At 37.6% G+C, this 27,910-nt stretch overlaps 1 protein-coding gene across 2 annotated transcripts in view; it reads left to right on the top strand.

Annotated features, from left to right (window-relative positions):
• The window catches only part of KDM4C (lysine demethylase 4C), a 228,741-nt gene that overhangs the window by 140,646 nt on the left and 60,185 nt on the right, over positions 1 to 27,910 (top strand). For both annotated transcript variants that reach the window (XM_070742570.1, XM_070742571.1), the window contains exons 14-17: positions 125 to 306; positions 1,502 to 1,715; positions 2,308 to 2,384; positions 26,500 to 26,555. In XM_070742570.1, coding sequence (XP_070598671.1) covers positions 125 to 306; positions 1,502 to 1,715; positions 2,308 to 2,384; positions 26,500 to 26,555 — 529 coding nt within the window. The remainder of the gene's footprint in view (positions 1 to 124; positions 307 to 1,501; positions 1,716 to 2,307; positions 2,385 to 26,499; positions 26,556 to 27,910) is intronic.

Raw genomic sequence — 27,910 nt, 5'->3', positions numbered from 1 at the left:
TCTAAATTCATTTACTCTTATGCATTTTCATGAAGTTGCTATCCATTCTTTTTAACTTTCACTTTAATAATTGTTTGCTTTTACCTTCAGAATATAGTTATTTCATGTGTCAATTTCTTTTAAGAACTGCCTGAGGCTCTCTTAATTGAAGAGGAAATACAAGAAACAGAATCCTGGGCCAAGCCTCTAATCTATCTTTGGCAGAACAGAACACCAAATTTTATTGCTGAAAAGGAGTACAATGCAGCTGTTGCCAAGTTGGAACCCTATTGTGTCATTTGCACACTTCTCAAACCTTACTATAAGGTAAGGAAGTTGTTATTTGAAAAATAAAAGTACAGCTTCACAGAAGTTCTAGCACTTACAAAACTACTTTATTGTGAAACTACAAAATATCTATTTTTTCTTAACATGTAAAGGTTTGAAAGGTAAATACAACTCTATCCAGCATGTCAAAATAAGTACTCTAATTCAAGAGAGGTTTGTGAAATCGTCATACTTACCATTAAAAAAGGAAAGAAGTGAGAACTTTGCTTATATCACAGATTGTTATGATATAGAAGGCATCTTCTCTCTGTCTTGCATATATTGTACTCTCTATATTATCTTTAAAGTTTATCAATTTGGTGAGCATCATATTGGTAGGTAATTAATATAGCCTCCATTCTTGACCAGACCTTTTGAATCTGAATCCAATCTAGTGTAACTATAGAAGGATGATCTTCTTGGTTGTACACTTCATGAGACAAAATTGTAAATGCAATTTTACTTTATAGAACAGAGATGGCAAACCTTTTTTTCCTTGGGTGTTGAAGAGCGTGTGCGCATGCTATCGTGCATGCGTGAGTGCCCCTTACCCATAATTCAATGCCAAACAGCTTCCCCCAGAGGCCCTCTGGAGGCCGGAAACTGCCTATTTCTCAACTTCTGTTGGGCCTAGTAGGCTCGTGTTTTGCCCTTCCCAAGCTCCAAAGGCTTCCCTGGAGCTGGGGGGAGGGTAAAAATCCCCCTGGATCCCCATTCCCCAGGAGGCTCTGGAAGCCAGCAATGCCCTCCCAGAGCCTCTGTGCAAGCCAAAAATCAGCTGGCCGGCACACACATGCACGTTGGAGCTGAGCTAGGGTAACAGCTCGTGTGCCAGCAGATATGGCTCCGCATGCCACCTGTGGCACCCGTGCCATAGGTTCGCCATCACTGTTATAGAATGTTGCCTTGATGCTTTCCTCATTGTCAATGTACTGATTTCTGCTCTTTTCTTATTTTACCAGTGATAACAATTAATAGTAAGAATGGTGACAGAAAGAAGAAATATTTAAAATAAGTGCCGAAATCTGCTTCAGCTTCTAATTTTAAAATTAGAAATAAAACTTCTAATTTTACAAAAAAAACCAACCCTTCAAAAATAAATTGCATTGAATATAATATTATTATGAATTATGGAAAATTTACAAAAACAAAAGAAAATTGAGTAAATGTCTTTCTATTTAAAATTATTTTTCAGGGTGATCAATCTAATGAAGAAATATATGCCTTGTCAGAAACAAAACAAAAAGAAATAAGTATGTCCAATGAAAAGACAAAACCACTTATTCCAGAGATATGTTTTATTTATAGCGAGGAGAATACTGAAAACTATCCATCCAATGGCTTTATTGAAGAAGATGGGACTAGTATACTAATATCCTGTACAAAGTGTTGTGTACAGGTCCATGCAAGTATGTATCATAGCTTTATTTTCCACTTTCATTTTGTTTGCATTGTTCAGCTAATCTTTGAGTAACTACAATATCTATCATTACTCCTGGCGGAAATGTAGAACTAATATGTATTAAAAAATGAAAGGGCCTAATAATGGTGAAATCAGAAAATGGGTTTAAATATTCTATAGAACAAAAATAAAGCATGATTTGAATAACTGAGGTATCTTTGCATGAGTCTATAATTCTACTACACAATTACTTAAAAGTTTAGGAACTTAAATTACTTCATTGAATTGCAGAATTACTCTTCACCATAGAACATTATTGCTATAGTAGTCAAGTAGTAATTTTATCACATGACAAATATGTTGGATTAATAGGCAAACTATCATAGTCAAAGAATTTTTAAAGACATCTGTTTTGAGGAATGAAAACTGTTGTTAAGATATATATTTCAGCTGCATATTTTTGAGAAAAAGCTTTCTTTAATCACAGCATACAAATGTTCTGTCTTTTTTTAAAATGGCTCAGTTACATGTTGCCTCTTTCGCTACATAAATAACAAAAGTGCAAAATCTGTTGTATCATTTTTGCTCTTTCATTATAGGTTGCTATGGTATTCCTTCCCATGAAATCCATGATGAATGGCTTTGTTGTCGATGCAAAAGAGGAGCCTGGACAGCTGTAAGTTATGAACTTCATTTAATTGTTCATAATCCCAACCTACTAAATCTCCAGATTATACGTGAAAATAAAACATAAATGTATGCACCTCAGAATCAGCAAATATTTATTTTATGGATTTAACATCTTGTTTTAATTATTATTATTTATTCAGAATGAATTTTTGGTTTTATTTTGGTATATGGTAAATAAAGTATATAAATTAACAGCAGTTGAAAAAAAAAATCCAAATACGGAATATCGTGATACTAATAACCAATAGAAATTCCTCTCATTTGTTGTTGCAATGCTACTGATAGCCAATTCTGTACCTAATCAACTGAGGCTTTTTGATACCATTCTTTTAAATAGCTGAGTACCGCACAAGTTATTCCAAGTTTGCACAATATTCCATCTAGAAAGATTAATGGACTGCCAATAATTTATTACCTCTCTTTATAGCTAGATGAACAGACTGAAATTTAAAATTGATATCAATGAAGGGTAAATACTAAGTTCATAGGTGTAAGGCAGTAGACCAAAAATCCTTTCATGAATACATATTATACATGTGATTGGTATATAAAAGAATAATACAGAATATAATCAGAAGTGGGTTCCTCCCTATGGTGCCGCCATTTTGTTTTTAGCACTGTGCGTGTGCGAAGTACCCGCACACATGAGTGATGCATCAGGAAATGAACCAGCAGCGAGGAAAATTAGAACACATCTCTGACAGCAATAATTTGAGATCTTTCTTTTCTATTGAGATTTTAGTTTTATGATGTAAAGGTAATGCAAATGTTTCCCATGTTCTTCTATTTTAAAATGTATTTTATGCGGGATTTGGGGGGATGCTAATATACTTTTAATGAAAATATTTATGCCTTATGTTTATATTTTTCCATGCCTGGAATTGAATGATTTCAAGATGCATACCTCTTACTCCTTGAATACCGTTTTTATGTTGTTCCAGTGTTAAGTTTCTTTTCTTGCAAGAAATGCTCAATCCTTTTATAATTGCTGGTTTCCTCTAAGAATTCAGTTTATTTTCACGGTAAATTCAACTGGATGAAACCAGTAATTAAAATCTTCAGAATAATTACTGTATTTTTTGGAGTATGAGACACACCAGAATATAAGACGCACCTTAGTTTTTGGGGAGGAAAATAGGGAAAACAATCTGCTTACCAGATATTTATCTGGCTAGCTAGCGTCCTTAGTCTGGTCAGCTTCAGCGCATTATTTTATCCCCTGGTTAAGGGCTTATTTATTTATTTTTATTCTCAGAGAGTAACAGTGAAAGAGCTTGCAAGCCAGTAACAGCTGGGAACATCATTAGCACCAGGAAAGAAACAATCTGAGCAAGTAGAGCAATGGAAAAAAACCCTGCAAAGACTTAGGGCTTGGAAAACATTCTTCTTTGTAGAGAGTAACAATTAAAGAGCTTGCAAGCCGGTAAGAGCTGGGAATATTGTTAGCACCTGGTTAGGGCTGGAAAGAAACATTTGGAGCAAGTTAGACCAATGGGGGAAAACATTACAAAGACTTGGAAAACATTCTTCACAGAGAGTAACAATGAAAGAACTTGGGCTCATTAATAGCACCTGGTTAGGGCTGGAAAGAAACATCTGGAGCAAGTAAAGCAGTGACGACCCCCCACCCCCCTACAAAGACAGGGTTTGGAATACATTCTTGGCAGAGAGTAACACTGAAAGAGTTTGCAAGCCGGTAAGAGCTGGGAACATTGTTAGCACCTGGTTAGGGCTGGAAAGAAACATTTGGAGCAAGTTAGACCAAGGGGAAAAAAACCCCCTGCAAAGACTTAGGACTTGGAAAATATTCTTCACAGAGAGTAACAATGAAAGAACTTGGGTACATTAATAGCACCTGGTTAGGATTGGAAAGAAACATCTGGAGCAAGTAAAGCAATGAAAACCCCCCCTACAAATACAGGGTTTGGAATATATTCTTGGCAGAGAGTAACAATGAAAGAACTTGCAAGCCGGTAAAAGCTGGGAACATCGTTAGCAGATAGTTAGGGCTGCGTGGGGGGGAGAGAGAGAAAGCTACATTCAGAGTATAAGACGCACCCAAAGGGACATCAGTTATTCAGAAATATATATATATGATGCCTTATTATTTTTATTTTATAATTGCTATTACAACATGCAGTAAATACAGTAATCCACAATTTACCATTCATTTTGTAAAAATTGACATTTCTTTCCACCTAAAGTTATTGCAGCCTTCCCATGTAAACCAGACAATAAACCGGACCAGGGGGGAAGTATCTCTACTTTATTGCAAGGCTATATTAAAACAATTTTGCAAGTTTGATTGCACAAACTTCTCACTGTCAGTTTTAACTACTTGATCTATTAGGGCAGGTTCTTCCTAAGCTTCTCTCTCTGACCATTAAGCCATTGAGGGCTTCTTTCTCTCTGTTTCCTAGACAGGATGGCTCCCCCTCATTCCCCAAGGTTACCCATACTTTCGATTATGGCTATGAAAGTACGCTTGAAATTATATTTACGTACTTGCTAATTTGGGTTTATGTGCTGCTCCACTCATGTGTGACTATTGGTAGATAACATTCCCCCATCCAGTAATGAGTTTAAAACACTTAACTTTTTAAAAACAGCATTGCCTAAAAGTAACGAGAAACAAGCAGTACTATTCTTGGTGCAGGAAAGACAACATTGGAACAGATTCCCCAAGGCCCTCTGGAAAAGCATTTCGAAAAGCCTTAATGTCCTATTGATACTGTAACAGTTTTGGATACAGTCTGATCTCTGAGGAAATATTGTTCCAAGGGATTGGGGCAGTGACATGAACGGCTGTTCCTGAGGTCTCTCAAATATAGAATAGAATAGAATTTTATTGGCCAAGTGTGATTGGACACACAAGGAATTTGTCTTGGTGCATATGCTCTCAGCGTACATAAAATAAAATATATATTTGTCAAGAATCATGTGGTACAACACTTAATGATTGTCATAGGGGTCAAATAAGCAATGAAGAAGCAATATTAATAAAAATCTTAGGATATAAGCAACAAGTTACAGTCATACGGTCAACATGGGAGGAAATGGGTGAAAGGAATGATGAGAAAAACTAGTAGAATAGAAGTACAGATTTAGTAGAGTCTGACAGTGTTGAGGGATTTGTTTAGTAGAGTGATGGCGTTCGGAAAAAAACTGTTCTTGTGTCTAGTTGTCTTGGTGTGCAGTGCTCTGTAGCGACGTTTTGAGGGTAGGAGTTGAAACAATTTGTGTCCAGGATGTGAGGGGTCAGTAAATATTTTCCCCGCCCTCTTTTTGACTCGTGCAGTACAGTAGAACCCCAACTTACGAGACTAATTGGTTCCGGAAGGAGGCTCGTAAGTCGGAACGCTCGTATGACGAAACATTGTTTCCCATAGGAAACAATGTAAAGTCAATTAATCCGTGCAACAACAAAAAAAAACCGCTGCCGCCGAACGCGGAAGTTAGCGTTCGGCTTCAGGAGACAGCTGCGAAGCAGCGCGCGTGTTTTAAAACGTGGCAGCCGGCCTGGGGGGCTCGGGGGCTTGCCAGCACCCCCCCGAGCCCCCCAGGCCGGCTGCAACCTTTTAAAACACGCGGGATACGAGCGCCAAGGAGCTGTCTCCTGAAGCCAAACGCGGAAGTTAGCGTTCCGCTTCAGGAGACAGCTCCTTGGCGCTCGTATCCCGAATGTGAGCTCGGGAGGCGAACAAAAATGTCGCTCCCCTCCCAGCTCTTATCTCGAGTAGCTCGTAAGTAGAGCTGCTCGTATGTCGAGGTTCCACTGTATACAGGTCCTCAATGGAAGGCAGGTTGGCAGCAATTTTTTTTTCTGCAATTCAGATTATGGGTGCAGAGTGAAAGAAGGCAGCCCCAAGATACCCAAATCCTTAGCTCAGTTGTGCCTCGTAAGAACTCAGTAACTAAAAATAACACTGCGCTACTTTTAAAAACTACTTCATTTTACTAATTAACTTTTGTATCTATAATTTTTCATACATGTTTGTAAGTTGCCTCTAATGTATTCTTTGTCCTACACAAATTTAAAAGAGAAGCATTAGCAATGAATTTTGCAATAAATAATAGAATAGAATTCTTTATTGGCTAAGTGTGATTGGACACACAAGGATTTTGTCTTTGGTGCATATGCTCTCAGTGTACATAAAAGAAAAGATACATTTATCAAGAATCATGAGGTACACTTAATGATTGTATAGGGTACAAATAAGCAATCAGGAAACAATATTAATATAAATCGTAAGGATACAAGCAATAAGTTACAGTCATACAGTCATAAGCGGGAGGAGATGGGTGATAGGAACGATGAGCAAAACTAATAGTAAGAATAATGCAGCCTTAGTGAATAGTTTGACAGTAGTGAGGGAATTATTTGTTTAGCAGAGTGATGGTGTTTGGGAAAATAATGACTTTGCCTCAATCCCACTATGGAATATGTTAGTATTTTTCACGGCAATTTAATTTATTTTTCTTTTATGAAAAGTAAGAAGAAGCCTGAACTGTCTGCAAATAAAATGGCAAATGCCAATTTAGAACAGATTAATACAAAAACGGTGATTCACACATGTAACTAGTTCAGTGTTTGCTTGGTGAGCTGCTATTAAAATGTTGCTAGAGTCCATTCCTGAATCTGTAATATGTTTTCGTTTTAGCAGGGTAGGCATTCTTTCCAAGCAAAATTGAATTTTTCTTCCCTTGCTGGCTACCTGATAAAATTGTGAAAGTTCCTTATCAGGCAATCAGAAGTTCTAGGACTTATGAAACTCCTTTTGTTACAGCTTCTGTAAGAGTTGTGGGAGGGTTTAGAAAGGAGGGGGAACGGCAGAAGTCAATTCCAAGAACTGACAGTGTGTCTTTTAAGTCAGAATGTAATTATCAAGTTTAGTTCAGTAAACAGAGATATACAGCTCTGCTGCTCTAACAAGAGCTTGTCAGTTTTCTTTCAGCCAAGAAACTGACATGGCACATTTTAGCATTAATAAGAAGAATGATCATGAGTTTCCTTGTGTAGGTAGCTTGGTTATGTTTAGAACGATGAGGGTTTCTTATCTAATAATACCTACACATGTCTAATTGTCTAATGTCTAATACAGACCTGTGAATGGATAAATGTAAGAGTAGGTTTTAGTGCTGGAACCCTAAACTGAACTGTAAGTTATAAGCCTTAAGCAACTCTATGAACAACTGTTTCACAGCATATGTTCCAGCGGAAAGCGAAACAAGTAAGTCATAAATCAGAAAATACATCATTGTATTTGCTTGTAGAGTCATAAATCAGGCATCAGCCTTCCATCTGGGTTGCAGGGGATCAGGTAGTAGCACAGAAGTAAAAGTCCAAATAAAGAAGTCAAGCATCAGTGCAAAGGTAGGTGCAGTTGATGAATCCAGTCCAAGAATCCAGAATTCATGCAACATGCTCAATTCATATAACGTTCAACATCTTCTGATGTTGAAGATGTTCCTACAAAGCATCTCCCCTCAGTAGGACCCTTAATATCCAAGGCTTCTTTACCACTGGGACCAGTCAAGGAAAAATGTCAGTTCTCGTCAGGTTGTTTCCATTGCAAGTGGTTATTCCTTTGCTTTGCTATCATCTTAACATCTATACATGCTGCTGGCACTCTCAAAGCTTGGGAGGCTTTCCTCCCCTCCAGATCAGGTCCCTCTATATGAGAGAGAGTGGAAGGCAGCATCTGCATTGGTTCTTCTTTGGTTGACATTGGAGCTGAGAGGTTTTTTCCTGAGTTATACTCATTCAAAGAAGAGCAGCTGCCTACCATCTCACCCAATAATTAGCTCTGATAATTTATCACATCTGTCTACTATATTCATTCTGTCTTCATTAATCTTGTTATTATATTGCTATTGCTATTTTTTGTAGTCAGTCATCCAATTGAATAACATGTCCAAAATATATGAATTTCTGTTTGCTGATCATCTCAAGCAAGCAATAACTCTTTAATCCAGAATCAATCAATTGATTCTTCTTGCAATCCATATTTAGTAATTGTCACTAAATCCCTAATATAAAGGCATCTGCTTTCTGTCTCTTACCCTTTTGCAGTGTCCAGCTTTTACTGCCACGTGTTACCGGTGATGGAAAGCTGCTGCTTTAACAATTTTGATCATGACACGCAAATAAGTTTTTCATTGACCTTATCTCTAGGATTTATGTTTACTTCTCCTGCACATTGTCTACCTTTATTTCTAAGCCCAGAGACAGTAAAAATAAAGGTGAAGGTTTCTCTTGTTCAGGAATGTCAAGCTGATGAAGGGTGGTTCTCATCTCCCTTTCTTAGTAGAGGAAGCCAACATTGTCCAAAGACACTTTCATGTTCATGTAGCCAGCATGACTATACACTGAGGTGCACAGAATACTGTTACTTTCCCACCAAAGTGGTACCTACTTATCTACTTGTATTTGCATGCTTTCGAACTACTAGGTGGGCAGGATCTGCAGCAAATAATGAGAGTTCACCCTATTGTGCTCGGGTCTTAAACTTGGCTTGTCAACTTTTCAGCTAACAGGTTCAGCATCTTTACGCTGATCTTTACTTTTCCTGCACATTGTCTACCTTTATACCTGAGCCCAGAGATAGTGCCGTTTTTCATGTTTTTGCCCTCTAATCATTCTGATTATTGTGTTTCTCATCTTAAAATTCAACTTCACATTTTTCTTCACAATTTTATTTTCACTTTAGATTTTGTTTGTCATAAACAATTGTAAATGTCAATTACTTTCATCTAACTAAGTGCTGCCATCAGTCTATCTATGAGCCGGGGTGGCGCAGCAGGTAGAGTGCTGTACTGCAGGCCACTGAAGCTGACTTGTAGATCTGAAGGTCAGCGGTTCAAATCTCATCACCGGCTCAAGGTTGACTCAGCCTTCCATTCTTCCGAGGTGGGTAAAATGAGGACCTGGATTGTGGGGGCAATAGCCTTGCTCTGTTAAAAAAGGGCTATTGCTAACATGTTGTAAGCCGCCCTGAGTCTAAGGAGAAGGGCGGCATAAAAATCGAATAAATAAATCAATAAAATTGAATAAATAAATCTCCATGTACTGGCATTTTGGCCTCACATTCTGATTCAGCTTTCATTTCTTGCCATTGATACATGATATTGGCAATACAAGTTAAATAGATACATGGATGATCCTTGTCTCATTTCCTTTCCTATTTGAAATATCTAGTTTTTTCCAAACTAGCTTTTTTCATTCAATGTAGATTTTCTTAGAGGAATAAGAATTATGTATGGCACCCCAAGGAATATTTATTTCTGGCACCATTTACATAATCAAAGGCCTTGTTATCACTAACTTGGAAAACAAGTGATGGGTAAGGGCTCTGTGATGATCATGATCTCATGACAGAAATAGTACAACTTTTTGTAGGTACTCAGATTAGATATAATTTAAGTTGTTCAATGTCATTATGTACATGTCATAGCTTATTAAAGACATCACAATTATAGTCAGAAAATTACTTTTATTATCTTGCAGTCTTCATTATCAGTCTTTTTAAATGCTTTCTCTTTATTTGATATTTCACTCTATGTATAGCTCTATTTTTCTTTTTAATATTAAGAAATGCTTTGCTTATATGAGGAATTATTTTCTTGGATCTTCTTCAGTATTAGGCATATATTATGATAATAAAAGTAATAAAGGTGGAATAAAAATCATACATAAACAAACATTAAAAAACATATTCTTCCAACTTCTAGAATCCATATTTATTGGCTTAGCACCATTAGTATTTTAATTGTTCATTATGTAATCTTATTTATGAATTGTTTCAGAATAATCTTTCCATCTCTTTAAATTTTGCCATGGATATCCTTTATGATTTACTGTTTATTAGTATCTAAATGCAAGTATCCTTTTAATTTCTCACATATTTTAAAACATGTTTTCTTTTTCTTCTATTCCCTCTATTCATTGACATTCTTTATTAAGATATATTTTTGTATCTTTTTTACATGATGTTGAAAACCGGTTGCATTTTTGGCATCATGTTGAAAACCTTTTCATATGCATCTTGTTGTCCAGGAATTTCTCTCATCTTTTTTGGGGGAAGTGGCTTCTCTTGTTATAAAATAATGAACACTAGAAATATTCTGCTGGACTGTATTGTATTTTATTTTGAATTATTCATTGATTTTATTCCACTGTTAGCCATGTCCAGTATAGAGTTTGCTTTTATGTTGCTTGAAACAGATGTTCAATGAACATTTGCAAGACCCAAATGACTATGTCTAGTTCTTCAGTTTCTCCAGCTTTTATATCCTAGTTATGCAAAGTACAATGCTCTTTCTAAATGGTATTTAGCACATGTTCTTATCTGCATAGAATTCTTCAATTTGCATTTGCTATTATATTTTGAAGAGAAATAAATTAAAATGATGTTAATGATCATTGGATATATACAGTAATGGGCAGCCAAAATTTTTACTGCCACACCTGGGGTGTGGCTTATTTTGTGGGTGTGGCTTGATGGTCATGTGACTGGGTAGGAGTGGCTTTCTGGCCATGTGACCAAGTGGGAGTGGCTTGCCAGCCCTGTGACCAAGTGGGAGTGGCTTGCCAGCCCTGTGACCAAGTGGGAGTGGCTTGAATGATCATTGTTCAAGTGAACTGTTAAGTCCTCGACTTACAACCTTGCCAATGTCACTCGCTGGTGTAACAATTTGCTTTGTATTCCCCACCCTCTACTTCCTGGGTCGCTCCCCGTCTCAGACTGGGTAGCTAGGCGAACAGGTGTCAATCAGCTGTTGTGAAAAGAGGGGGAAGGAAAAGGATCCCCAGCAACTCCTGCCAGTTCTGGTCTCCCTGCTGCTTTCCAAGGAGGATGGGGGGGGGGGGATTTAAAAATATCAGAAGGCCGAGGGAGAGTTACAAGATTATTATTGACGCACGATGTCTTTTCATCTCAGCTGTGGGCAGAGGGGGGCTGTGGGGAAAAAGGCTGCAGCCCAGACTGCTTTGATGCGGCTCGATTCTCCTTTTCCCCCCTGCTGCTGCATGCTCCTCGTTTTTTTCCTTTTTCCTCCCTCCTGGCTTCAGGAGGTAGTCCCATGAGGCTGGAGGGGAGCCGGGCAGGAGAGAGGGAAGCTCGTCCAAGGCCAGGAAGGAGGAAAGGGGAAAAAAGTGAGGTGCACACAGCAGCAGCAGCAGCAGGGGAAAAAGAGAGAGCCGAGGTGAGACTGGGAATCCAGGAACTGACTGCCACCGGTCAGCTTCATTTCCGCTGGTGGAACTGCGTTCCACCCAGTCCTGCCTGCTGCCCATCCCTGGATATATACAGTATATTACAGTATATATGGTATGTAGAATGAAATGCAATTATAGAACAGTTTCTAGTTAATTTATTTATTTATTTATTTATTCGATTTTTATGCCGCCCTTCTCCTTAGACTCAGGGCGGCTTACAACATGTTAGCAATAGCACTTTCTTAACAGAGCTAGGCTATTGCCCCCACAATCCGGGTCCTCATTTTACCCACCTCGGAAGGATGGAAGGCTGAGTCAACCTTGAGCCGGTGATGAGATTTGAACCGCTGACCTTCAGATCTACAAGTCAGTTTCAGTGGCCTGCAGTACAGCACTCTACCTGCTGTGCCACCCAGGCTCAATACTGCCTTTCCCCTCTTTTTTAGTTCTTTTTAGAAGACCTATAATAAGGTGTTTATGAATAAATCCCTTCACTATTTATATAGTCATCCCCACAGTTGTTCCTTTTGGCAATACTCACAATGACTCAATTCCTGCATCATTCAAAATATTATATGCATTTTTATTCATGTTTGCACTGTTTTCTATGTGTCTAATAGTTATTGAAGAGGATGAAGAGTTTTATACAGTATTATCCACCTTTGGTGTGGGGCTACTTTAAAGAAAATAAAGGGGAAGAAGGAAAAAGAATGGCCTTGCTTCATTAGAGAAATAAAATTACCCAATGAGTTTAATAATTCATCTGTCCTGTTCTTAAAAGTGAAACTTTATTCACCCTCACCCATAGCTTCTTGATTGAGAGGAAATGCCTCATTAATCTTAAATGTTTTGAGCAGAAACTACTAATAGAGTCAGGAAGAATAATGACTAATAATTCAGGGAACAGGACATACTCTACTATGTAGCCCTAAATTTATCCTTCTGGCAGTCTCTTCAAACATGAATGCCTTCATTTTATTTATAAGGCTAAATGGGAAAATAAGAATTCTAACAATTTGTGTTAAAGATTGAAAATCAGTAAATGTATATAAATTAAATAACAATTTTCTATATTTTTCTCATCCATACTAAAATATTTGGTATGTTATTTTCATAGTTCTGAGCAGCAAATGTATAATGGAAAATATAAACTGGAAGTCTATAGCATATTCAGGACATACTGTAGTTCCATATTGACCTTATGTAAAGTGAGTTCCGTTAAACTAGTTATGCATGCTTCTGAAAATGAATATTAGATGATCTGGTATATTCCAAAGAAATCACCGAGGAATGGATGATATTCATTCATTCATTCATTCATTCATTCATTCATTCATTCATTCATTCATTCATTCATTCATTCATTCATTCATTCAGATTTATAGGCCACCCTTCTCCTCGAGGACTCAGGGCGGCTACTGTACTTCCTCTGATTAATTGCAGTTTGAAAGAATATATGCATGTGTTCATCTCAAGGATTCTGTTCTCTTTTAAAACCAACTTTGGTCGTTTGTGATGGCTTACCTGTTTTGTGGTTGTCTTTTTGACTGTTTGATTGCATCATTGCAGCTTTGTGAGTGTTTGAGAGAAATCTTTTGACTTGCTTTGCTTACAACTCCTGGGGTTCTCTTCCCTCCTGCCAGTATTAAAATGTTAAATACAAAAAGGAATGGATTCCCTCTGTCCCTCTCTCCCTCCCTCGGTCCCTCCCTCGGTCCCTTCCTTCCTTCCTTCCTTCCTTCCTTCCTTCCTTCCTTCCTTCCTTCCTTCCTTCCTTCCTTCCTCCCTCCCTCCCTCCCTCCCTCCCTCCCTCCTTCCTTCCTTCCTTCCTTCCTTCCTTACTGTTTTATTCTGCATGTCTGTGGAATAAAGCTAAAGATCTTTTGTTTCTCAAGGACCTGGAGTGGCTCAGCAGGCAGGGCATTGATTGAATACTGTTCTTTATATTCTTTCCCTTGTCAGCTGGGGGAATACTGATTGGCCTAAGCATGTTCTCAACATTTCAGGCTGGTACAAGTGAAGATGATTGAAAATTGGCTTCCAACTGTTGATTGAGAGGAGTGGAAACACTGTTATATGGAAGTGTCTTTTATTTATGTATTTCTCATCTTTTGACTCCCGAAAGCTTAACTGATGACAAAATTGGGATATACGTTTATTTTCTATGTACAATCCTGATAAGCAAGACTTGCATTTGAATATTTTATAACTCATTGAACTTTTTCTAATTTAGGAGTATATGTTAAAACATTGTTTTTAGGTGGTAAGTTACATATTTTTCACTTTCAATTTTTCTAATGCTTTTTTAAAACGCCTGGGGAGAGGGAAGGCTAAATGCCAAAAATGTTTTGGAATAGGCCTTTAATAGACCTATTTGGCAAGGAAATACACATACTATTCTATTTTTTCCTGAGACTTGTATACAATTTTAGCATTGTATTTTATTTAAAAAAAAATCTCCTGACTTAAATTTATCTAGCTGTGATGGATAAACATACTAAAATATCTAAGAGACAGTCCAGTTTATAAGCTATTCTTGGTATAATTTTTACGCGACAGAATTTTTATAAAGCAAACATGCTGAGAAGTATGCCTTGCTAGGTTTAAAATGTCAATATCCAGCATTGATTTATTTAAAAAATGGCTACTCATTCAATTCTTCACTCATACTATTTTTGTCAAAAGTTAATTTGCAAGCCAGGAATCCTTTCTTCCTATATTTGCTGATGTAAAAACCTTTTACCCTCTCCCTCTGCCCTTCAACCAATAAGGGCAGTAATATTGCTGCCCTCACAAAAGGTATTAAGGGTTATTGGGTTTATTTATTTATTTATTTAAATTAATTAATTTATTGGATTTGTATGCCGCCCCTCTCCGGAGACTCCGGAGACTCTCCAGGTTACTTTCAAGGAAGTTATTAGTGGGTTCCTACCTATCCTTTCTCTATAGTGGGTGGAGCTAGCATCCAGGAATGGGTTGACTCATCCATTCAGAATGAGGACAGCTCTCCTGGTGGCATTTCAACCACAATCCCTGGGCCTCAAAGTTTCACCATCAACCATCGGTCAGTGGATCTGGAGCACCATCGCAAAGCTGTACGACCTTTTCTTGCTCCAGCGGCCTGACTGTATTACAGCGCATTCTACACGAAGAATGGCAACTTTACTGGCCTGAGCGACCCAGGCATCACTTGAGGAGGTCTGCCGGGAGGCTACCTCCCAATTTATCTGTCACCATCTCAATTTATCTGTCACTACAAGATTGACTCCATTGCTTCAGCAGAGAGGGCCTTTTGGCCATAGAGTGCTGCAGTGTGTCCACAAGGAGAAGGGGTGTTAGCCTTACCTGGTACACTCCTTCTCATAGGTTGCAGCCATGCCCAAGACTTACTCGGTCCATTTGAGTAGTGCCTCTCATGGTTCAGCGAGGGCTTTTGGTGGTGGACCGGAAATTTGGTTCTGTGTTCTAGGAGCAGCCATGTTGAGTCTGTCTTCTTTGGCTTCATCAAAGCTGAGAGTTCTGGCAGGGAGAACCTCTCAAAAAAATTGACATTCTGAATGGATGAGGTCAACCCATTCCTGGAGGCTAGCTCCACCCTATGAGAAGGGTGGAAGTTGGTCAGGTAAGACCAACGCCCCTTTTCTTTCTAGCATCATCTATCAACAGAATGATGCAGAATCAACTACTGTCTTGAATATGTGGCAGGTAGGATTCAAAGTTCAAGCTATCATTTTCATTTGCTAGGTGTGGGGTAAATAGTCCTTTCCTGAAATATAAGTATAAATAACACATGCAGACCCCCCCCCAAAAAAACAACAATTAGACCCAAAAGGGAACAAGTCCTGGTACCACTTCAGAATTTATGTATTCAGAATTTATTTAGAAAATTCTTCTAGTTTGAGTGAAATAAACTGAGGCTAAATTTGAGATCTTCATGACCAAGATTGGAGAAGGAAAGACTTAAGGAAAGATCTGTATTAAAACAGAAAAATAGAATTGACTGCTATGATGCTTTAAAATTGAAATTTGGCTTAAAAAATATGGAGGTCACCATAACCATATTTATTAAAAGAGGTTCTGCTTAACCTGGCAATTTACCAATAAATTGTCATATTTCCATCCCCCCCCCCCCAATTCAATTGCTGGAAGCCACATTAAGTTTTATACTACATTCCCTTCAGGAGTGAAATTCAAAATCCCCCCCCCCCCCTACCAGTTCTGTGGGTGTGGCTTGGTGGGCATGGCCGAGGAAGGATTCTGCAAAATCTCCATTCACTTTCCACTCTGGGGGAATTTGCCGGTTCTCCAAAAGTGGTGGTATTTGCCGGTTCTCCAAACTACTCAAAATTTCCACTGTCGGCTCTCCAGAACCTGTCTGCTCAATTTCACCCCTGATTCCCTCCCCAAATATCTTCTTGTATCAGTGAGATGTTTCACTAGTTGTTGTAATTGTTTTTTCTGTACCGCTAACTATCCATGGAAGTCTGTACTTGTTCTGTTTGGTTGCTGTGCCAAACCAGACAATTATACGAGTACAAATGACATATGCAATAATTCTTCTGTAGAACTGTACTAGCAGTTCCTTAGGCAATCTGAGCTTCCTGAGTTGATACAGGAAGTATGTTAAAGATGATTTCATTAAATGTAGTATCCATCTTTCCCTAATTAAAAATGCATTAAAATTATATTTGAAAAGCTTTTTTAAAACCAAACAGACGTAGTTATGTAGTTACCCATGAATGATTTTCTGTCATTCATGTGTAGTTTCATTTAATGACCTGTTTCTTGATGACTGTTCAAAGTTATGATAGACTCAAAAAAAGTATTTATTGTCATGCTGTATATTGACAGCCCCTCAGAGACATTTAGTAATGAAACAGTTAACTAGTGTGCCTTATTGGATCCTCCTCTTATGTCGCAATATCCTGCCAATCTCACTTCCTCCTTTTTTCTTCTTCTTCCTAACCTCCATGATGTAAGACGTATATGTTATGCTGTCCCTTGAGACAGTCTTTTATTTGTTTATTTCTGTTTTTAAAATAAATATCTTGTTTAAAAATATGATTGAGGCTTCTATCCATCGACCCCCTGGAGTTAAGGTCCTAACAGACCCTTAATTTCCCGTGACATTTATCACCTGGCTGTGAAGTTACAACTGTGCGCCCCCCAATACATGATCTTGTTTCAGGTACTTAGTTAGCGGCTCATAATTAATGATGATGCAGCATCCTGCAGTCAGATGACTGCAATTTGTAACTTCTTTCCTCTAAGTTTAACTGAGATTACCTTTCTGATCATTGCAAAAGCAGTTCTAAAACCAAGTCAAGTTATGTGATAACATGTTGTGTGACTGCAATGACTAAGAACAGAAATTCGAGGGTCAATTATGGAAGTTAAGTGAGGACTACCTCAGAGGTGCTATTCAGCAGGTTCTGATCAGTTCTAGAGAACCGGCAATGTAAATTTTGAAGAATTCAGAGAACCAGTAAATACCCGCCCCATCTATTCTCTGCCTCCCAAGTCCCAGCTGATTGGGAGGAAATGGGGATTTTGCAGTAATCTTTCCCTGGAGTGGGGAGGGAATGGAGATTTTATAGTATCCTTCCCCTGGATCAGGATTAGAATTTATTTATTTATTTATTTATTGGATTTATATGCCGCCCCTCTCCGAAGACTCGGGGCGGCTAACAGCAATCATAAAACAGCGTGCAATAATAATCCAATATTAAAAACGATTAAAAACCCATTAATATAAAAAACCAAACATACATACAGACATACCATGCATAAAATTGTAAAGGCCTACGGGGAGAGGGAATCTCAATTCCCCCATGCCTGGCAGCAGAGGTGGGTTTTAAGTAGCTTACTAAAGGCAAGAAGGGTGGGGGCAATTCTAATCTCTGGGGAAGTTGGTTCCAGAGGGCCGGGGCCGCCACTGAGAAGGCTCTTCCCCTGGGTCCCGCCAAGCAGCATTGTTTAGTTGACGAGACCCAGAGAAGACCCACTCTGTGGGACCTAACTGGTCGCTGGGATTCGTGCAGCAGAAGGCGGTCCCTGAGATAATCTGGTCTGGTGCCATGAAGGGCTTTATAGGTCATAACCAACACTTTGAATTGTGACCGGAAACTGATCGGCAACCAATGCAGACTGCGGAGTGTTGGTGTAACATGGGCATATTTGGGAAAGCCCATGATTGCTCTCACAGCTGCATGGAGATTTTACAGTATCTTTCCCCTGCCACATCCATCAAGCCATGCCCACAGAACTGGTAGTGATTTTTAAAAATCCTGCCATTGGACAACCTGTGTCATTAACCTTGAACCTTTAGAAAAGCAATCCAAACCTGGCTCAGGCCTTTGGGTCAAAATGAGCAGAGCTATAGTATATTTTGGTTCTGGAGCTATAGTATATTTTAGTTGATTTTTAATTGAATGTGTTGTTTTCTTTTGCATTTGTTGCTTGACTTTTGCACACTGCCCAGAGTCACACTGATTGAGTTGGATGGTACATGTTCTAAATAAGGCAGAGGGGAAAAATGATTGTATATTTGTAAAACTGACATTTTAAAAGCCTGCAGTGGAGAAATTAGTATACAGTAACTACAATGACATTAAAGAAATTTGCTCTTTTAAAAAGCTGGTCTGCAATGTATGTTAATGTCCATGCATATTAGGGAAGATTCATATAAAATATTCCTCTGTTAGGGATATTGAGAACAAACGTTCAAGCATGCCCATGGTTTTAACAATTATTTTTTAGAAACCTAGATAGAATATTAGATTATCTCAGGGACCGCCTTCTGCTGCACGAATCCCAGTGACCAGTTAGGTCCCACAGAGTGGGCCTTCTCTGGGTCCCGTCAACTAAACAATGTGGGTTGGCGGGACCCAGGGGAAGAGCCTTCTCTGTGGCGGCCCCGGCCCTCTGGAACCGACTCCCCCAGAGATTAGAATAGCCCCCACCCTCCTTGCCTTTCATAAGCTCCTCAAAACCCACCTCTGCCGTCAGGCATGGGGGAACTAAGATAATCTTTCCCCCTAGGCTTCTACAATTTATGCATGGTATGTTTGTATGTATGATTGGTTTTATAACAAGGGTTTTTAGCTGTTTTAGTATTGGATTTCTACATTCTGTTTTTATACTGTTGTTAGCTGCCCCGAGTCCACGGAGAGGGGCGGCATACAAATCCAATCAATCAATCAATCAATCAATCAATCAATCAATCAATCAATCAATCAACCCTGTAGATATAGGTGATAAAATACATTTAATTTTTACTGGTACTAAGTGCTGGTGATGACATAGCTCCTTTTCTTGGTATCAAAATCCAAGGATGTTTTTAAAATTGTAAATGAGTGTCCATTGGTACTGACATGAGTGATAACATTTATTGAAGATGAGACAGAATAATAGGGAGATCAAGGAATTGGAATTCAGGCTGCACTAAACATAACCTCCTTTCCCCCCTGGAAATACTGTTTCAGGGTATTTTTGGATTCATTTCTAAACTTGAATACTAAAGTTTTGACTCTGGGTTAGATGGCATTGTTATGCTTAACCATAATGTATCATTCCTATTCTTCAAGTTGTCAGATCTTGCAGACTGATCACTTATGTAATTATGCTTAATTTAATTTGAATTTAAATTTATCAGTTGAATTATGTTTTGAAATGCTCTTTGCATGCAATTTGAAAAACTGAGAAGTTCCAGAAAGCTGTATAGAAATAATTAATAGAAAGCAGAGATACAAGACTCTATTATTTTTTTTAAAAAAACTACACAGCTAACTAGAATTGTGCAGATTCTTTGAATGAAGTGCTTTGCAATACATGGAAATGCATAGGAATTATGTCTGGATCATAAAGCAGATGCATTGTTTGCAGGGCTGGAGCCATTACTTTGAAAGCTGCTCCCACCTGTGTCCACTTCACGCCAAGCATAACTAGCTACCATCTGTTTTCAGACATGATTCAGAGTGTTGGCTGTCATACGTAAAGACCCAAATAGATACTATATGACAAGATCTAGTAAAAATATAAAAAAGAACTATTCCCAGGCCTGGGAAATCTTTTGCAAAAAGGTCAGAATATAAGTAAAAAGCATTTTTATTTCAGCAGATGTTGTAGATAAATGGATTTTGGCTGTTGGGTTTGGAAGTTCTACTTTTTTTGGCTTTGCTGTGTTTACACTTACATATGTAAGTGGAAATTGAAATGACTTTATTACGGTTATTAAACTGCATAAGGGGATTGTATCTGAATATTCAAAATTAAATTGACAACATCAGGGTAATTAGGACAGGTAAATACAAAGAATTTTCACTAAAAGGCAATATTAAATTAAAAAAACATTGATGTTTGCAAGGTCCTTAGTGCTCTCTGAGCTTGCTTGTTTTCTTGCAGATGTTTCATTACCCAATCATCAGTGCTAGTGGGAACCCTGATGTGCAAATATTCTCCTTTATTAGTAACATTGATGGCTACTAAGCTACATATGTGCGACAAATAGAAAAAAAATGTTTAAAATAAATTAAATACTTTGTTGTCATTGTATGTGTATACAAAGTTCAAAGTTCACAATATACGAAGTTTTTGGAAAGCCATTCCATTCCATTCCATTCCTTAAAAAGCAAAGCAAAGTACTCATATAGGAATGATTTGTCTTGACAATGATTTCTGATTTTTTTCCTCATCCAGCCACCAGAAGAATAATTGACAAAAAAGATAAATCAATTTACTGTAGGAATTATACTTTGGCTTTTTTTTTTGTTCATTTTAATAGACTCTCTCCACATTTACACTCCATAAAATTCATAGCTTTTAATGAGACTATTTAAATTGAAGATTATGTTCAGATATAATCACTATAGCATGTGCTTGATGAGGAAATAACCTTCTGACCTATCAGATAAGATGTGCTTGTAGAGAAAATGAAATCTAGTCTGTAGCACTTGTCTAGGGGCACATCTTTTAAGTATACTTATCTAACAATGATAGCAATTATTAAGGTCACAGCTTTTTGTCAGGAGCGGGAGAGGTAGGTTAGCTTATGCACCATTATCCAGGTATGTAATCTGACAGTGTGCCTTGCATGTGTACTACTAGATGACTTACATTATTTAACAAAGGAAAAACTTAAATTGTAATATCAGTCATCTATAAATCCACCTTTGTCCTGCTTTGGCTGATACTGACCCATTGACTCTGCTTTCCTGAAAACATTTCCAGTTTCCCAAAAATAGATCATAGCCCAGTATCACCTATGTTGATTGCGGTCATATGGTCCTGATTAGAATAGAATATAGGTCTCTATTGGCCAATTTATCTTGGTGCATATATTCTCAGTGTGTGTATTTCTCTCTCTCTCTCTCTCCCTCCCTCCCTCCCTCCCTCTCGTTATTGGATTTGTATGCTGCCTCTCTCCGAGGACTCGGGATGGCTCACAACATATCAAAACAATAAACAATATACATTTCTAAAAAATCCAATTAATATAGCTAAAAAACTTTAAAAACTCTAATAACAAGATTAGTATGCACCCAAACAAATTCCTTGTGTGTCCAATCATAAAAGAAAAGATAGATTTGTCAAGAATCATGAAGTACAACACTTAATGACTATAGGAGTCAAATAAGCAATGAAGAAACAATCAATATTAATAAAAAATCTTAAGGATACAAGCAACAATCATACAGTCATTAATGGGAGGAAATGGGTGATAGGAATGATGAGAAAAAACTAGTAGTTATAGTAGTGCAGACTTAGTACAGTAAATAGTTTGACAGTGTTGAGGGAATTATTTGTTTAGCAAAGTGATGTCTTTGATCAGTATGAGGATGCTGTTTATTTAGTTGATATTATTAGTTGGTTTGGTGCCCTGAGGCTGTAGTTTGTGGGTATTTATAGTTGGTAGTAGTTACCATTTTGGAGAACATCATCTTCTTTTACAAGACAAAGAACAGTTTTCCCGCGTATGGGACAAAAGCAGTTTATATTTTATTTATAAATATGAAGGTAGTAAAAAATTTACATTAACTCTCTTGAGACATCAAATATTTTACGAACAGCAAATGACAAAGAATGAAGCTTCTTTAATTTCATTTTGCATTTTTCACTAATTTTATACAGTGGTGATTTATTTAGCAAGCTAGAAAGTTTTTTTTAATACAGGTAGCCCTTGACTTCCAACAGTTTGTTTAATGATTGTTCAAAAATGCAATAATTGAATTTTTTTTCACACTTATAACTTTTGCCATGGTCATATAATCAAAATTCAGACTCTTGGCATTTTTTTGCATTGACATCCTTCAGTCTTGAAAGACCATGGTACCATGCTCTTGGCATATGGACTTATATTTATGACAGTTGTAGTGTCCCAGAATCATGGGATAATCGTTTTCAATCTTCTGACAAGTAAAGTCAGTGAAGAAGCAAATTCACTTAACAGCCATGCTTCTAACTTAACCAATTTAACCAAGCAGTGATTCACATAACAACCGTGGTAAGAAAGGTTGTAAAACAGAGGCAAAACTCACTTAACAAATGTCTCAGCAACAGAAATGTTTTGCTCGGTTGTGATCGTAAGTCAAGGATTATCTGTAAACCAGTTTTAATGGTTCGTGCCTCACATTAAGGCAGTGTTTCCCAACCTTGGCAACTTGGAGATATTTGGACTTCAACTCCCAGAATTCCCCAGCCAGCGAATGCTGGCTGGGGAATTCTGGGAGTTGAAGTCCAGATATCTTCAAGTTGCCAAGGTTGGGAAACACTGCATTAAGGAATGAATGTGGAGTTGCTTGACAGTCTGTTTTGGGTTCAGATTTACCTACCCTGTTTCCCCGATAGTAAGACACCCCCGATTGTAAGACGTATCGGGGGTTTCAGGGGGGTCGGCTAATATAAGCCGTACCCCGAAAGTATGTCTTACTTTCGGGGAAACACGGGGGTATTGCTGCGTCCCTCTCATCTAGCTGGACCTGGAGAGCGAGAAGGCGGCGAGGGCGAGGAAGGCGCTTGGGAGCGGCGCGGCGGGGAAAGCAGCGGGGGCGGGGGGCGCCTCCCTCCCTCCTTCCTTTCTTCCCAGCTGGCAGCGCACTCCGGGCCTTGCCGGCCGTCTCCCTCCCCGTCTGTCTATGTCTTTTTCTGACTCCAGCGCGCACCGTTTTTTCCAATATAAGACATACCCCGAAAGTAAGACATAGTGGGGCTTTTGGGGATAAAAAGAAAGTAAGACACTGTCTTACTTTCGGGGAAACACGGTATGAAATGATGTGTAGCCCCTCAACAGAGTTTAAGTTGAGATTATTATTATTTATTCAATTAATATCCTACCTTTCTGCCCAAGAGAGCAGATGTTACCTTTATTTTTCTCAGATAGATAGATCATCAGTGCTTATCTGGCTTCCATTGCTCAATCCCTTCAAATCTGAGTGAATTCCAAAGTCAAGTGAAGCACTAAATATGCGTTCTGTCTTCTTTATGTAGAAAGGAAAGTATTGCCACTTTCCATTAATAATAAAACTGCTATATTTCTGTGATATTTACTATTAAGACAGTTAATGAAGTGAAGAATCGTATCAGTGACACAGTTATGCTTAATGTAATAAATAATTGACATGTCTCACAACCCATCAACAGAGACATTTTTTTTAAAAAAAATCTTTTATGAGGAAATTCAGTTCATCTCTTTATTCCTGTTCTCATTTTAGCATAGTGTTTTATATCTTTTATTACATTGAAACTTTTTTGTAGCCTTTTGTCTAGGTGGAAGACTCCTTTTTCTTAATCACTCGTTAAGTAAGAATCTTTTTGAATCCATGTCTATTTGTTGGTTACATCTTATATTTCAAAAAACAGCACTTTTAATAGTGATAGTCCACTATGGGAGAATTTAGAATTTAGAGAAATAAAAAAAGCAGCAATAGAAAGTGCTCAGGCAGTAATAGTTTTGGGTTGGAAGGATGCGACAAAATGGACAATGCAAAATTGGTATAGGTACATGGTGGATCATATTCAATTTGAAATTATGGAAAAAAGGATAAATTTGGATAATGAAACTGATTTGGGATGGCTGATGGGACGGTGGGACAAGGTAAGACGATATATGACGAGCAGAATCCGAGACCAAGCTACAAGAAATAAACTAGAATCACTCTATAATATGTAGACAGAGATATTGCTCTTGGGTTAAGTGGATTATAAAAGAAATACCCCCAATTTGGTGGTGGGGAATGTGTGTATGTTGGGGTGGTGGGCACAATTCACATTTCACTATGCACTGTTTTATGTTGTGTGATTTTAAATTGTTAAAAATCAATAAAAAAATATTTTTTTTAAAAAAAAGTGATAGTCCATTTCTGCAGGATCTAGGAGTTTGATGCTATGCAGGCTGTTTTTCAATACATTTTGTTCTTGCCAAAGGTGGTACCCCGAGTACATTTGAGATGATACTTGATTTTCCTGGTTATATTTTTGGACTCCTTGCTCTATCATTTGCTCGTGAGAAATATGGGAAGCACAGTGTAATCTGCAAGGGGAGTGTCTTGATTTTGATATGATGAATCAGTTGGTTCTTATACAGCTGTGGGATCATTCCACTAGGAAAATATCTTAATGAGCAGCCTTCCTTCAGATAGTTGTCCGTTTAAATTTATGAAGAATGACAGTGATCTCTCTACTTTTGACATAATAAGCTGGTACCACAGACTCAAGCTGATACTGCTTCCTGCTTTCTTTTATTCATTGTATCTCAGAATCTGCCCCTCTTGGGAAGCTTATGATTTACCAGTAAGAGAAAAATCAGTAATCATAATTCTTTGAAAAGTCATTTGTGAATCCACATATTTCCCCCCTATCCTGCTCCGGAGGCTATAAAGATTTTTCAGATTTTAGAAAGAATGATCATTCTTTCAATCAGATGAATTGAAGACTATGAATGAGCATGTTTTCTTTGGAGAAAGTCCTACCAAAAATGTATTCTTCTTATAGGAACATGAGGTTCTACCCACTCAGTTATTACCAATGAGTATGTGGGAGCTTTTACACTAGCCCAGAGGAATCAGTGATGCTGTGTGAATGAATGAGTGCGGGTGATTAAAATCATCATACTCCATATTCCAAATACATTCAATTTTTTTTGAAAGAATCAGCTTGCCTCTTAAAGTAATGCTTTTTGTGACGTTTAAACAATACTGATCTCTCTTTTCTTTACATCTCAATCTAGTTGTTTCTTTTACTTTACCTCTTCTCATCCCTTTCCTTCCAATACAGTTTTTCTTCCTCCTCACTGTAAATACATCCTGTTTCTCCCCCTTCTTTTTTGTAGTTTCTACTCGAAGGAAGGAAGGATGCACGTGTTTGTATTTTGTATTTCTATTTACGAAAGTGTCTTATGTATGCAAGAAAAAATGGGTTGTATTTGTGTCATCAATTAAATTTTATAAACAAGATAGCTTACTTTATATAAACGTAATTTTAGGGGAATGAAGTTCTAGCAGGCACACTCAGAGAGAGAAAGAGACAGATAGGGAGACAAAGAGCCAGAAGAAATCTAATCCTATAAGCAGTAAAGGAATGACAAATGTTTAACCTGTAAGAAGAAGACTAAGGGCTGTCTTAAGACTTCTGAAGGATGATCATAGTGAGGAAAAAGTGGACTTGTCATATAAAACAACTGGAAAATATATTCAGTGTAAGTGTTAGAAAGAATTTTCTGATGGTAAGAGCTGGCAACCGGAGGAATGGTATTATTATCCCTGGAGATTTTCAAGCAGAGACTTCATTGTACAGGTAGTCCTCGACTTACAACAGTTCATTTAGTGACCATTACATGATTCTGCACGATTCTGGGATTCGTGCAGATTCTGCTGCACAAATCCCAGAGACCGGTTAGGTCCCACAGAGTGGGCCTTCTCCTGGTCCCGTCAACTAAACAATGCCGGTTGGCGGGCCCCAGGGAAGAGCCTTCTCTGTGGCGGCCCCGACTCTCTGGAACCAGCTCCCCCCAGAAAATAGGACTGCCCCTACCCTCCTTGCCTTTCGTAAACTACTCAAAACCCACCTTTGTCGTCAGGCATGGGGGAATTGAAACATCTCCCCCGGGCCTATACAATTTATGTATGGTATGACTGTATGTATGTTTGCTTAATAATGGGGTTTTTTTAATATTTTAAATTGTAAATTATTAGATTTGTTATGAATTGTTTTATTGTGCTGTGAGCCGCCCCGAGTCTACGGAGAGGGGCAGCATACAAATCTAATAAATAATAATAATAATAATTCCAACAGGTTTGGAAAAAGTGACTTACAGCCATTTTCACACTTATGACTGTTGCAGCATCCTTATGATCATGTGATCAAAATTCAGATCCTTAGCAACTGACTCATATTTGTCAGTTGCAGTGTCCTGGGGTCACATGGTCACCTTCTGTGACCTTCTGATAAGCAAAGTCAATGGGGAAGCCAGAGTCACTTAATAGCCATGATTCATTTAACAACTATGACTAGAAAAATTGTACAATTGGGGCAAAACTCACTTAACAAATGCTTCACTTAACATCAGAGATGTTGGATTCAATTGTGTTTGGACTATCTGTAATCCGTCCGAAATAATTCAGCAGATTTAAGTGTAAAATTTTGTATAAATACTATTTCCAGAATGTCATGTGATTTCTCTACTTCCATCAACTTTTTTGAGGAATCCTATTAAAAATATTTTAATATCTTGAAAAAAGCACTGAAAGCCATTAAACATTGTTATTTTTATATTATGCCATTTTTTGATGGTAAAAATAATATTGAGATTAATTATTTTTATCTTAAAATCAATTATATAAAGTTTATTCTTTCTCTCCTCTCCTCTTCTCCCTCCCCTTCCTTCCCATAGGAATGTTGTCTCTGTAATTTGAGAGGTGGAGCACTCAAGCAAACTACTGACAAAAAGTAAGTAACTTAGCCAATAAGTTCTGTCTGTTCCACCTTTGTTATTTTATCAACAATATTGACCTCTGAAAAGGGCAATCCCATACACTAGTTGGACTGGTGTTGAATTAAATGCTGACTGGAATTGCTGGGATATGTAATTCAATAGCATCTGCAAGTTTCCTCAGTAATTTTCTCTCTGTGACATGAGAATTGAAGTAGTGGTTTGAAAATTAGGGTAAATTACTATTTAAGTTACTATGTTGATTTTACAAAATATTAGTATATTTCTTTTCTGTATTAGAAAGACTTCTACAATAAGTGTAGCCCCAAATATATGGTAAATGTATGTATGTCCTGTTTGTCCTTTTTATGAAAATTAATAAAGATATTAAAAAAAAGAAAAGAAAATTAGGGTAAATGTGGTATAAACAGCTCCATTCATTTTCAGTTTCTAACAATGAGAATTGGGACATCATGTTAATGAAAAAGTAACAGATGATCTTGTCCATGGATAAACTGCTATTTTTAAAGGAAACTGTGATAAGTCATTACAATATCTTATTTTATCATATGCTTTAATATACAAGCCTGCCTATTATTATTTTCCCACTGATACGTTTCATTTTGGAACACAGTAAATGGTTCCATATTCACTTCATTTGTTCAGTGTTATACTGTATCTACTGTATTTATCTATTTCATTCAGATGCCAGGCTTATGTTCAAAGCAATGTAGGTGTAATACATTGCCCTGGTGATGCAATTGTTAGAATGCAGCAATCTAGGCTAACTGCCCATAGTCTGGAGTTCGATCCTGATGGGGCTTGAGGATGACTCAGCCTTCCATCCTTCTGAGATCGGTAAAATGAAGACCCAGGTTGTTCAGGGCGATATGTTGACATTGTAAATTGCTGTAAAGTTCTGTAAAGCACTATGAAATGGTTTAACTTCTATTGCAATTGCTAATCATAAATTCCTTCTCTCAAATCTCACTATATTCCAATTAAAAAAAACAAGAAATCTTCGTTCTTGTCTTGAAAAATTGCCCTGAATATATACCATTTTTCTTTAAATATTATTCAAAATATTAATTTTGAAAAGCATGGTATCTGAAGGATAATTATGTTTGAATGTGCATGTTACTTTGAGAACTATGAATCAGATTCACTTAAAAATGCAGAAGAAATTAATTTTATGACATGAATTTTCTGTCTAAAAACAATTATTGGCTAAAAATTAAGTTAAATGTAGGTAAAAAACTGTTTATAAAGCTATATCACAAAACATAATGAGTTCTCCAGATTTTTTTATATCTTTATGTGTATTATCTATGTGGATAAAATAGTCAGGATAGATCCACTGGTGCTATAAAAT

The sequence above is a fragment of the Erythrolamprus reginae genome, chromosome 2, assembly GCF_031021105.1.
Source record: "Erythrolamprus reginae isolate rEryReg1 chromosome 2, rEryReg1.hap1, whole genome shotgun sequence".
Lineage (NCBI taxonomy): Eukaryota > Metazoa > Chordata > Lepidosauria > Squamata > Dipsadidae > Erythrolamprus > Erythrolamprus reginae.
The sequence above is the reverse complement of the archived record's forward strand: the minus strand, read 5'-3'. Positions and strand labels throughout refer to the sequence as shown.